General features: G+C 40.3%; 1 protein-coding gene across 1 annotated transcript in view; it reads right to left on the bottom strand.

Moving 5' to 3' along the window:
- Positions 1 to 6,594: 6,594 nt before the first annotated feature.
- The window catches only part of LOC121951761 (vasoactive intestinal polypeptide receptor 2-like), a 53,379-nt gene continuing 46,913 nt past the window's right edge, over positions 6,595 to 13,060 (bottom strand). The window contains exons 9-13 of the mRNA XM_042498220.1: positions 12,183 to 12,252; positions 10,126 to 10,217; positions 7,504 to 7,633; positions 7,343 to 7,384; positions 6,595 to 6,768 (exon numbers count right to left, since the gene is read on the bottom strand). Of these exons, the coding sequence (XP_042354154.1) occupies positions 6,595 to 6,768; positions 7,343 to 7,384; positions 7,504 to 7,633; positions 10,126 to 10,217; positions 12,183 to 12,252 (508 nt within the window). The remainder of the gene's footprint in view (positions 6,769 to 7,342; positions 7,385 to 7,503; positions 7,634 to 10,125; positions 10,218 to 12,182; positions 12,253 to 13,060) is intronic.

The following is a 13,060-nucleotide window of genomic DNA, read 5'->3' as shown; positions in this document are numbered from 1 at the left end:
CTGAACTTCTTTTGTCGCTGTCCTATAAAACTATGTGATGGAAGTTTACGACGACGCTGTCGAACTGGCCCTTCACTTCATCCTCGAGCATCTGGACTCAGCAGGAACCTAGCCAGGATCCTGTTTGTGGATTTCAGCTCTGCTTTAATACACTAATTCTGGCTCTGCTACAGGACAAGATCTCCAAGCTGAAGGTGCCTGACTCCACCTGCAGGTGGATCACAGACTTCCTGTCTGACAGGAAGCAGCAGGTGAAGCTGGGGAAGCATGTTTCTGACAGCAGAACCATCAGCACCGGCCGCCCTCAAGGCTGCGCTCTTTCTCCTCTCCTCTTCTCCCTGTACACAAACAGCTGCACCTCAAGTCATCAGTCCGTCAAGCTCCTCAAGTTCGCGGACGAAACCACCCTCATTGGACTCATCTCTGGTGACCTGGTGCGGTGAGAACAGCTTAGAGCTCAATGCTCTGAAGACAGTGGAGATGGTAGTTCAGAAGGATCGCTGCCGCCCCCGCCCCCATCACCCTCTGTGACTCACCAGTTTCCACTGTGGAGTCTTTCCGCCTCCTGGGAACCATCATCACCCAGGACCTCAAGTGAAGAGGTGAAGACCATCAAGAAAGCCCAGCAGAGGATGTACTTCCTGTGGCAACTGAAGAAATTCAACCTGCCAAAGACAATGATGGTGCACTTCTACACTGCCATCACTGAGTCCATCCTCACCTCCTCCATCACAGTCTGGTACGCTGCAGCCACGGCGAGGGACAAGTACAGGCTGCAGCGCATCATCCACGCTGCACAGAGGGTGAATGGCTGCCACCTGCCTTCTCTTCATGACCTCTACACCTCCAGGGCCCTGAGGCGTGCAGGTAAAATTTTTGCCGGCCCCTTTCACCCCGGACATGGACTTTTTGAGACTCTCTCATCTGGCAAGAGCCTCCGGTCCATCAGAACCAAAACCTCACGACTCAAAAACAGTTTCTTTCCCACTGCTGTCACCATCATGAACAATACTCCGGCCCTTCCCTCTCCTCTACCGCCCACATGACACAGACTCTAATCCAGCCCCAGAGTCTGAAAACATTACATTAATGTTATGCTAAATCAGTTTTTATGCGTTACATTAATGCACACCGGACTGGATTTCTTTACACGCACACTGTAGGTCAACTTAATTATTTAAACTTAAGATATTTGCACTGCAACTCTGCTTCTGAAAAACTGTACAAGCCCTCCATTGCACCTTTTGTACATAGTTTTTGTGTCCTTTATATTCTATTTTGTCATTTTCTAATTTAAATTGCTTCTATATTTTTTATGTTATGTTCTATTCTATTGAAATTCACTATTTTAATCTTCCTTTATGTTAATTGTTTTGCACCAAAATTCCAGATGTCAGTATTCACAGTTGACAATGGACAGCTTCTTACTTTAAGCTTCTTTTCACTGGCTCCTGCTGAACTTTAGAAGTGATTTTAAGATAATATCGATTACTTTTAGTGTCCACTGTGAACTCGTAGCGAAGTACATCTCAGCTATTCTGACGCTGTAGGTGCCGAGCATAACCTGAGGTCCTTATCCAAGGCTCTCCAACTATCCTTATATCTAGGCTGAAGACTAAGGGTGACTGGGAATTTGCCGTTAGGCTCCCCGATCCCAGTGTTGGATCTTGGACATTCGGTGACCGGGACAAACTACACTGAATTGGAATTTATCATTTTATCATTTTTCTTTGCCTTTGAAATTTTCTGTGTCTGGAAGTCTGTTGGTCATTTATTTGATAAAACCAAACAAACTAAAAGCAGCTATATTTTTACACTGCTTATGTACTCATGGCTTTTTAAAAAGTGTCAGTCCAAACACGTGCTGGACTCTCCTCATAATAGTTGAATTGATTGGTTTCAAAACAACCTGTCTGACACTAGAGCTGAGACTGTCACTGCAGACCTTGTCAGTGGAATGCCTCAAGAGTCAAAGGTTTCTGGATTTTATCCTATTCTTTCCTCAACATTTTTACTATTGGTTGTTAAGTAAACTGCAGAAAGACTGTTTTGCCCTCTGGAGGACTCTAGTTTCCACACAAAGCAACCGGCGACATAAAGCCAAGTGCTCCGTCATCGCCCTAACACAGACCGCCCGCCTTCTCCCTTCCAATTAGTGGCGTCTTCGCCTCAAGTCGCTCTGTCAGCTCTGATCAAGGCACGTCCTCTCAGACATGAACATGCAGCTCGCCACCCCCAGGCTGGTCAGCCCCCAGGATGGAACCGACATGGAGAAAGGACGTGAGAGGGGGAAGAGGAAAAATGAGGAAATGTGAACGAGCTGTAAGCCTCCATATCATGTTTGTTTTTTTTTTTTCTGTGCGGTACATCTCATGTTTCGAGTGTTGGTCAAACAGTGTTGCATATTTTCCCATTGGAGTCTGAGCTGACAAGCCATAAGTAGAGCTCTTCATCTCTTGATGCCCACATCAATTGCCCTGCTCCTTTCACACAATTCAAAAATGTTAATTGAACAACTTTCATCTGGTATTAGCAACATGACTGAGTGTTTAGGTCACTGAGAACCATTTTGCAGCAGCCATGTCAACAAATCTGTGTATGGTGCAACGGAACACATGTCATGAGTGAAGTGAATTTGGCAAACACTGGACTGGAATGATTGATGATGGGGGGGTGTCAATGGCCACTCCCCTACATTATATCCCCTGTTACATACACCCCTCCTAATGGTCTGATGTGTATTTGCATTTAGTTGTTAAATTGGAGTGCTACGAGGGGCATATGCTCACAAGGATCATGGACATTAAACCGCGTAAAATGCTCTTTAAAAAAAAACCAAAATGGTTTGTAAAAGCCCAATTAAAATCAATCTAAAATGTGTATAAAATATGGGGTTCACTGGGCGATCGAAGAGGAAAGAGCCCATATCCTACAAACCTTTTTGGGTTGGTCTAGTTGTCTTCTGTTCTTTTTGTTGACTTTGGCCAGCCCATCAGACTGCTGTTAGTAGACTTTTAAATTTTGTTTTGTATGGTGGTCATCCTTATAGTTTTCAAACTGCACAAAGGAACTTCACTCCAAGTGTCAACAGGTTCCAATTTGAATTGTGAGGGACTGTTTCAGAGATAACATATTCTGTCATTAGGTAAGAAAGGCTTCTAAAAGCAGAAAACAGCATCTAAATGCAACATTTTAAAGAGGTACATTCACACAGTGCAATGCTTAGAAAGATTGCCTTTATCAATCATCTTTTGAATGACATTCATGGTGTCTATACAAATACATGTGTTGAATAAGGACATGATACTCAGCATCACGTCAGTCAACATTAAATATGAAATCACTTGACAAACCAACACTAAGTGTTGTATATGGTCTTCAATGTTTGTATACTCCCAAGCACTTACAGTCACATAGATGTCTAATGATACACTGGTGACATCCTGTTTCCTGTTAATATATTTGGTAACACTTTTCTTAAAAAGAAACTTTGTCAATTTTAAATCAGCTCTGTGTCATAGGAGTGTAAGCAGTGTGTGCAGATGAACGGTGTTTGGCTTCCCCCGACTGTTGTTCATCTGAACACACTGCAATGACTAAGAGCTGTTAAAAATTGACTGAGTTTCCCCTCAAGGCATACAGCTGTATTGGATAATTACGTTTGACTTATGCACGTCAGCTATCAGAACGAACCTCTTGTAAATCTAACTTATAAATGTATTTCTTTGTTTACCTTGACAGAGTCTTTTCAAATTTAGAGCTGAGACAAATGACAATCATCCTAAGAATACCAGCATTAAATACCTAGAACTAGAAAAACTATCAAAGAAAACAAACATAACAATTGCTTCCAAAAACGGAATATCTTAGCATCCTCCTGAGAAATGTATATGTAAAATAAAATTGCATTAGGAAATATTTGCTTTTTGTCCATTTTTCAGACGGTGTTTGCTTAATTGACAGGTTTACCAGCACATCACTCTGCGGCTTTCTCATCCCAACTCTTCTCCACACAAACCCCAACCCTTTTGTCAAAATATAGATTTTCTGATTTTAGTAACTGGCCATCATCTATATTTCAGGCAATTGAGGCATAATGGTATACATATTCAAACCTGTCTGAGCTGTTGCCGTGATACAATGTGAATTCTGCTTCACTTAATCTGGAATGTTATGTTATTATTCTTAATCTGCATGCCCGGAGACGTGATCTGTGTGTGAAAAATGTCCGCTTTTATGCAGATGATACTTATGGCGTATCTATAAAACCAGGGGTTTCCAGGACCCCAAACTGCCTCTATGTCGATGTGGCCTAAATGCACCAAATTTGGCAAAACCATGTATTATTTCCATACTTTGTTTCCCATAGTATATCAACCAGATTCTGGACAGTGTATTGGTCCAGACCTGTATTAAATAACATCTTTTAAGGCACAGTGGGGTCTGGCTCCTAGTTAATGTTTATTAGAGTGCAAGTTTGGCTTTAAGTGTTTATTAAATAAATATTTATCTAAATGAAGATAATTTTAAAAGTAGGACATAGTCTAATAAAATTAAAATGTGCAAATTAAACAAATGATGGCACTTATTAAGAACAGTAAGCCGTTTTAGGCTTTTGTCACCATAAGATCTGAACAGTAGAGTACTGTTTTACAGATAGTGAATAGAGATAGTGAAAACTTATTCTGTATGCCTTAAGCCAAGTGTCACCAGATTTTTTTGTTGTTTGGCAACAATTAAATACAACATGTAGACAAACATGCACATGCACAGCACTTCTCAATAACAGCATATCATTAAATGTACATGAAAAAGTATGCAGGTTTTCAGAACAGTTTGGGTCTAAATCAGTACAAAACAACCCTGTTTACCAGTGTTTTATTTTACCAGTAATCCAGACAACAAGGGCTCGTGCTGACCTGGGTCAAAATGCATTTGTGAATTATTTTTAACAAGCTTCAAGTATCAGATGGGTGGGTGTGGTATTTATGGACAATAATAATACATCATTAAAGTAAGAACTGTCACTTAGTCCTCCATGCTTGTAGAGAAAAAAAAGACTGCCATCGGAGATGGCTGAAAACTTGACCTGCACACAACATGCCAAACCATTAATTTAATTTAGCAAACACAAGAAGCTAGATTATACAAACATGTTAAACAGCAGATCTGCTTTTCTCAATGAGTGTATCCAAATAAACAGGTTTTAAAAGAATAAATTATCCACCTGATCTTTTTACCTCAGTAAGTCTTTCAAATTAAATAAAATATGTTGCTTTTCCATGTCCTCTGGGGTAACACGTAAGGTGTCCTCTGATCTGACACCAATCTCAACTGGACAATGTCATTTGTCAGTGCCTTCCTGTTACAACTTGTATCCAATATATTAAAAAAATACAATCCCTCTCTGATCTGACACCGCTGTAGTTAAGCTTTGTCAGGTTTAGGCACTAACTACTTGGCTAAGATGAGGGAACAACAGTGGTCATAATCCCAAAGAAACAAACATTGACTCCTGGTAATAAATGAAAACTTAACACTAGTCTCCAAGTTTACGTCCCATTGTTTGTTTCTGGCAACGTCACACTTACTTCTTTACCCCAAAAGGACAAGAGTCATCATTCCCAACAAACAGTAGAGGACTGTGTCACTTGACCACAAACATGCTGATTTGGGACATCAATGTACTTGGTTTACAGATTACGTAAACCAAAGGCTAATACAGCAAGAATGAATTCCAGTTCATTAACAACAACTTATGAGTGCAACAGCAGTATTTCATGATTTGTGCCACCAACGGATCAGGGTTGAAACTTTCCTCAATCTAAAGTTTTAAGCTCTGCTAACAACGAAGAGAAGAACGGCACTGTTTCTCTCTCACATATTTCGCTATAAATATTTAACAGATTCAGTCAAATCCCATATATTTCTTACCTCACCCATATGCACAGGTCCAATAAAAAGTGACCTTAGCAGGTCTACTGTGAGCTCTTCCAGCACAAACAAACACACGACATTTCACTCACGGACAATGTCATCCTCCTTATTCTGACAACTGCTCACACACTATTTCAACATGAATACACAACCGCTTCACCATGTGCCTGGTCGCCATGGCACAAGTGGTCCAACTGCTCCAAATTCCGGACACAGCTCAACAAACAATAATTCCAGTCATACAGCAAACAAAATCAGACAGATGGCGTGACTGTGTGTCTGTGGTGTGTGGCAATCTTCTGGGCTCCAGCATACTACTGCATTTAAAGAGAGAGCATAATTAGCAAATGAGCACCAGCTGTGCTTATCAACTCACCTGGCAAACATCCCCACACACTCTCTCCCCTGCAGCTGAACGCAAACCTCCTCACTGACTAAGCATTAATGTTGCAGATGTTGCAACAACTTACACCACTTAAGGTACATTTCAAAGGCATGCAGAGATTTGTAAAGCTAAAACCAAAATCTGCTCTGAAACAATGTACACGTCCCACCCATGTGGTACTTCACCAAAACTTTTTGTTAAAATCATTTTGTAAAAGTAATCGACCCAGGTCAGCCTGGAGACTGTGTTTTTGTAGAGGATCCCTCGGGTCCTCACAGCACTGTGGTCTCTGACTGCAGGATGGACTGGGTTCGGGAGTTGCGGTGAGGCTGCACCATGTGCTCTGAGCCATTTCTTGAGGCGAAGGTGTTGTTGAAGAGGTGATCTCTGCTCAGACGGCAGTTTAGACACATACTCCGCCACTTTCTCTTTAGCTCACCTTGAACCTGCAAAATGGATAAAAACAAACAAACATGTTTTTCAACCACTGAATCTGAATTCTATTTTGAAAGTTTTATTGACTTGACTTGAGAGGACTGGAATACAAAGTCCCCTGATTTTCATTTGAAATGCATTTTTTTTTTTTATCTTTACGATGGTGGTGTTTGCAAGAAACAGGGAGCTGCAGAATTATAACAGGCAGGCATGTTTAAACAAACACCACTCTGCTTTATTCAGCATTTGATGTTTGAATAATATAAGTCAAAATATTTTTAATGCAAAAAATAAATACTAAATAAATATTGATGGACTTTGGACACGCTCACAAGAAAAATATAATTTACTGCATATCAAATGTTTCTGCTTAAGACCACATTGCAATTAAGTGGTGTATTTTTAAGTAAGCATGTTATCAGCTGAGCGCAGACACATTTATGGGAATATTTTTCAAGCTTTGTTATTTCTGGCTTCTCTAAAATCTAATGCCAAAAAAGGATATGGATGATTGGGAGTGTTTACTTCTCACTAATATATCTAAACACCATCCTAAACTATGCTGTGTCAAAAATGAAAGCTTACCTCACTGTTTAGGAAACAGTACAGTATTGCCACCACCAAACCCTGAAGAAAGCAAAACAATGATGTTTAAAAAAGACATATCATCAGAGGGGATTCAGCATTTTTAATGGCAAAAACATGTAGTGATAGAAGTGTGGGTGGAGGGACTAATAATATAGCACCTGAAAGGATCCGAGAGCCAGGTCGAAGAATATTTTATAATCCTCTGCGATGGATTCACTGAGAGAGGCGAAGACCACATAGTGGATTCCAAACAGAGGGATCAGCAGCAGAGTGGATTTAGCTAACCTCCTGCAGGAAACAACAGTGGTGAACTGGGATTTGTCACACCGTTCAACTGTGTCAGATGAAGTGTTTGTGTGACAGCAAACAATATTGTCAGTTTACCCTAAAGTGTCAGTTTGCCCCTGAAAAGTTTAAGGTTTGTGCCATGCTCATAGCTTAGGTGTTCTGACTGATGACGCAAAAAAGTGGTTTTAAAATTCAAGGTCCAGCTCTCAAAATATTTATCAGTGGATGTGTTTTGTTTAGTGGTCCGAAATGTTGAATTCTCAGAAAAAGGCCTCGAGTTAAGGCCTTTTTTGAAAAAAAAGGAAGTTTTTTTCAAAAAAGGAGATGACAGGAAAGCAACTATGAAAAGCTCAACAGAAAAGTGTCTTTGAGAAGTGAATCTGCCTCCATTAAAAAAGAGTAAAAAATATAAAAATAAAAATCAGATGTTCTCTTGTGTAATATACCACTTAAAAGCTCTTTGGGGGATTCATCAATAATTTCTCTTTTTTGAAATCTTGAAAGGTAAGAACAATCAACCATCCATATAATGAGGAAACTTTTCAATTTGATATTCTAACAACGAAATAGAGAATAAAAAACTGTCATCACACCCTGTTTTAAAATATTCCAGTTGAGTTTATATTTATGAACATTTTCATGTTTTTGGATTATCCATCCCTCCGTCTCATTCTTGTGAATGCATTATTGCAAAAACTCCTCAAGGGAATTTTCTCAAATATGGCACAAACGTCAACTTGGACTCAATGACAAACTAAGTTTAGTTTTTGGATGTCATAGGTCAAAGGTCAAGGTCATTGTGACCTCACCTCTCTCTTTCTCATGAATGAGATAGCTCAAGAACACCTTGAGAGATTTTCTTTCAAACTGGGCACAAACATCTACTTTGGGTCAAGAATGGATGATCAGAATTTGGTTGTCAAAGTTTTAACAACAAGGTCAGTCGGACCTCTTCCATTGCATTTTCATGAACACGCTATATCAAGAACACCTTGAGGAAATTTATTCAAATTTGGAACAAACTTCCACTTGGACTCAAGGATACAAGTGTTAGAATTTGGTTGACAAAGGTCAATGTCTGTGACTTTGCATCTATCTCATTCTTTTGAAAGTGATATCTCAAGAAGGCCTTGATGGAATTTCTTCAAATTGGCACAAACATCCACTTGAATTCAAGAATTTGCTGCTGTTATATGATTATTTTGATGTTTTCTGGGGCTAATGATTAAATTGCCTGATTCCTGATTTAATACTCTGCACCTTGTTATTTTTGTACTGAATGTCAACACTTTACAGTCATGTAATTCCATTATTATCCATTGTGCTGGGATATAGAACTCCAAAATTCTGGACACAGAGTCTAATCCAAACTGGACCTGTGAAAAACTCTGAAACGTGGATAAACTTTCAAAAAAGAGACCTTAGAGAAAAAGGCCCTAAAGACTCTCAAACCTGTTCCAAAATAGACCAGAGGACATTAAGACCAGGTCTGACATGTGGTCAAGTTGAACAGCCTTGGGAAGAAAGACCAGCATCACATGTCAGTTTTCCCGCACTTCACTTCACACTGTCTGCCTGACTCAAAAAAACATGTCTCCAGTGATGATTATGATGCATCGTAAGATGAGAGCACATAGAAAGTCCACTCAGGCATGTGATATATTGATCCACACACCCAGGGCTCCTTGGAAAAAAAAGCACACTATCTGGACCTGATTACACAGAAATTTGACCACTATCTTGGTTATGAGGCCTATCATAACCTCTAAAATCTCAGCAGTGGATAGCTCAAAATGTGGGCAAATAAAACCAAAACTATCTGCATGGCTGTGGGAAAGTGGAGAGATTTAGATAATAAAAATACTCATATTACCACTAAAACTCCCAAATAAGACAGTAAAATCCTGCGCTCAGTATCACTCTCCAGGCTGTCGGCTCTGCTCAGCTCTACACTGACATACACTGCGCTGACACTGAGTCTTCACCTACACTAACAGGAGACTCTGCGGTGGCTTATGCAGGCTTTTCATCACCTTTCGCCCCTGACTCTCAGATCCCTGCAGCTGCAGAATACCTGACAGCACAGCACAGCTTAAGATTTCCCTGCAGAGTAAAATTGCTTGAAGATTAAACACACCGCCTCTAACTGGGCACAGACTCAAACAGGCGTTGAATTGTGCAAGAATGTGCCGCTCCGTAGTGGCATAGAGGTTTCAGCCCCCCCACCGTCACATCACACACTCCATTTTATAAAGGCTGCATCATGAATCGCCATCATGTTGAATAAGCGTAAACATCACTCTTATTGCTCCAGACAACAACACAGAGGGGATGAAAATAATCTGGGTGTCTCAGATTATTTGTTTTTTTAATATTTTGAGACATTTAGCTGACTAGTTTGTCCACGCTATCTTTAGAAATGGGATTCAGATCTCTGTACCTGCTCTTCACGCCCTTTAAAGAGCTTTAAATATATGCTCCATGTGAGATACCTGTATTGTGATTGGTCATTGCCGCCCACGTCGGGACACCTCAGCTTCTGAACCAAGATCCGAATGATGCTGATGAACAGGATGAAGTTCACCTTGAAGATGAGAAGGAAATAACAGAAGTATCAGAGCAACTGCAGAGAGTCAGAAAAACCACAAGGGGGGGATTTTGTTTTGCAGTGTTGGACAGTTTTCCACCCACAGAAAGCAATGAATGAAAAGTTACGACTGAAACACAAAGAAGAAGATCAGAAACACCAAGATGGCGATCCATCCAGAGGAAAGTGGATTGAGTGGCTTGAAACAGTCTAGTGACATTTTGTGACCTTGTATGATTTTGAGGGACATGTGCATGTGGATTTGTTTTAAACCAACCCCTTATGGAGCTATCTTGAGCTGCTACCTGTTTGCTAGAAGGCATTCAATCATATCTTAGCAGCTAGCATAATTAAAGGTCCTGTGTGTAGGGTTTAGTGCCATCTAGTGGTGAGGTTGCAGAACTGAAACTTCTCCCTTGTGCCAAGACTACAGAGAACCTCAGTAATGAGTCCTAAAATAAAAAATGAAATAAAATAATGAAATAAAATGACTTAGCATTTTAGCACTTCCGGGTGCCCTCATCTCAAACTCAATGGGTTTTTTGAATGTTTTTTTGGTTAGAAGCCTTAAATAAGGTCTGTGGTTAACACAAGCTAAAAAGACTTTCAAGTTTAGTTCTATGACATAAAATATGTCAGTAAATACCCCACTGTGAACTCTGAAGCTTTTCTGTGTCTTAAAAAAAGACAGTTGCTAACAAGTGGTTAAATGAGACTACAGAACGTCATCACCCAGAGCTGTGCCAAACACAGCTTTACAGCCTCATAGCAGGAGAAACACAACCCTAGTGTTGTTTTTTTTAGCCAAGCATTAGCGTTTCACTTTACATTTAGGCTTCGAAGATCCTGAAAGTGGTGTTCATTTATTAGATGCTAAACAAAATGAGTAAGTATTATAAACAATTGTTTACCACAGATCTATTTTTTTGCAATGATCCAAAATCCACTGAAAAAAATCCATAGGCTTTTTGATAAGTGAACCAGAGGGAAGTTAGTTTCCGGTTTTTGAGAGCTAGAGCCAGTGTCTGGTCTGTCCATTCTATGGACTTTGTGGGTCTGTATGTACATATAAAATTCTCCCTACAAGGTGACAAAAACACAAATACAAATATCTGCCAATAGATGCCTCTAGATCCTACGCACTGGACCTATAAGCAATGGCAGGCCTGCCAAGCTTTTATTTTCTTCACATGCCAAAGTGGTGTGTATGAGAAAATTGGTAACACCTCTTCCAAGATTTTTTTTTTCAAGTTTAAGTGGAACATATACTTAGAAAATACCAAAAAATTAAGCAGAAAATCTTACTACAGTGTTACTACTTTAAGGAAACAAAAACAAACAACTGAACACCATCTGTTTTCCTACAACTGCTACTTTCCCAGGCTAACTTACTCTACCCAGCAATACAAGAAATTTCTCATTAACATTACTTTGACATTTGCCAGCTAAAGCCTGTTTTTGTTTACTTCTGTCCGAAATCAAGGAGGTATCTTATCAAAAATTTGCAAAAATTTCGAGCAGTAAAACTGCCAGCTTACATATTAGTGTAAACGGCATATGTGCAGTGCTATATTAGAAAGCTTCACAGAAACTCAGTGGGCTAGAACCTCTATCCTCTATATCATCATCCATTTCTCCATTCATTCAGTCATCATTGTACGTGACCACTTGTCCTCGCAAGGGTCGCGGGGGGGCTGAAGCCAATCCCAGCTGTCATCGGGAAGACGGGGTACACCCTGGACAGGTCGTCTGACTATTGCGCATATAGAAAGACAACCTTTCATGCTCACAGTCACACCTAAGGCCAACCCAAGATCTAACCAGGGACCCTTTTGCTGTGAGGCAACAGTGCTAACCACGACGCCACCGTGCCGCCCCCATTTCTCCATTTGGAAATAATTTTTGAAACAAGTAATATGTGAAACACTTGCAGATAAATAGGAGGTAAGGACCTCAACTTACCATAATGGAGAATCCGATTGGCCCATCGATCACCCATTTGGGTGTGGGGTTCTCATTTCTCTCCCAGCATCTGAGGGCACCATAAAAACACAAGGCAAGTATTATGGTATATGCATAACATAGTATTTGTGAAAAGGAAAAGGCCCGTGTTGCTACCTACTCAATGCATTTTTCACCAAATCTTTAAGTTCTCATGTCCCAAAGGGCAAGTCTATGTCAAAAATCTATCCATCCATCCATCTATCCATCCATCCACCCACTTTTGGGCACTTATCCATGTCTGGCCTGCAGTAGTTGAAGGCTAAGCAATGTAGCCCAGACATCCTTATCCTCAGTCATATCCTTCAGTTCTTCCTCAAGAATCCCAAGATATTACCAGGTCAGGTCAGGAGTATCTAATCCCTCCTGCATGTTCTGCTTCTGCCCCTTGTTCTCCTCCCAAACCATTTTAATTGGCTTTTTTTGACATGAAGGAGTAGCGTTTCTACTCAGAGCATCTTGTGGATTTCTGAACTCCTCAGTAGATCTCTGAGGATGAGTGCAGCAGACATCCTGAGGGGTCTTATTTCAGCTGTTTGCATCAGCAATCTCATTCTTACATTAAATTAACCAAAGTTCATGACTATGGGTGAAGGCTAGGAGGTGGATCAACTGGTAAATAGAGAGTTTGGTCTTTAGGCTCCAACACATTCTTACTACAACTTGTCAAATATCGACACTTAGCCAGTGGCCCCTCACGTCAAAATTTGACACATTAGGTACCCGTCCTGCATGAGTTTTGGACATTTAGGTACAGTGTGTCAACTGTTACTTGCATTTTTTCTTTTTAAAAAAATCCTATGTTTCAATGGGAAATACACAGCTTCTGCTTGTTAAAT

This window comes from Plectropomus leopardus, chromosome 12 (genome assembly GCF_008729295.1).
Source record: "Plectropomus leopardus isolate mb chromosome 12, YSFRI_Pleo_2.0, whole genome shotgun sequence".
NCBI lineage: Eukaryota > Metazoa > Chordata > Actinopteri > Perciformes > Serranidae > Plectropomus > Plectropomus leopardus.
Note: the sequence above shows the minus strand (reverse complement) of the source record. Positions and strands in the feature narration are given on the sequence as shown.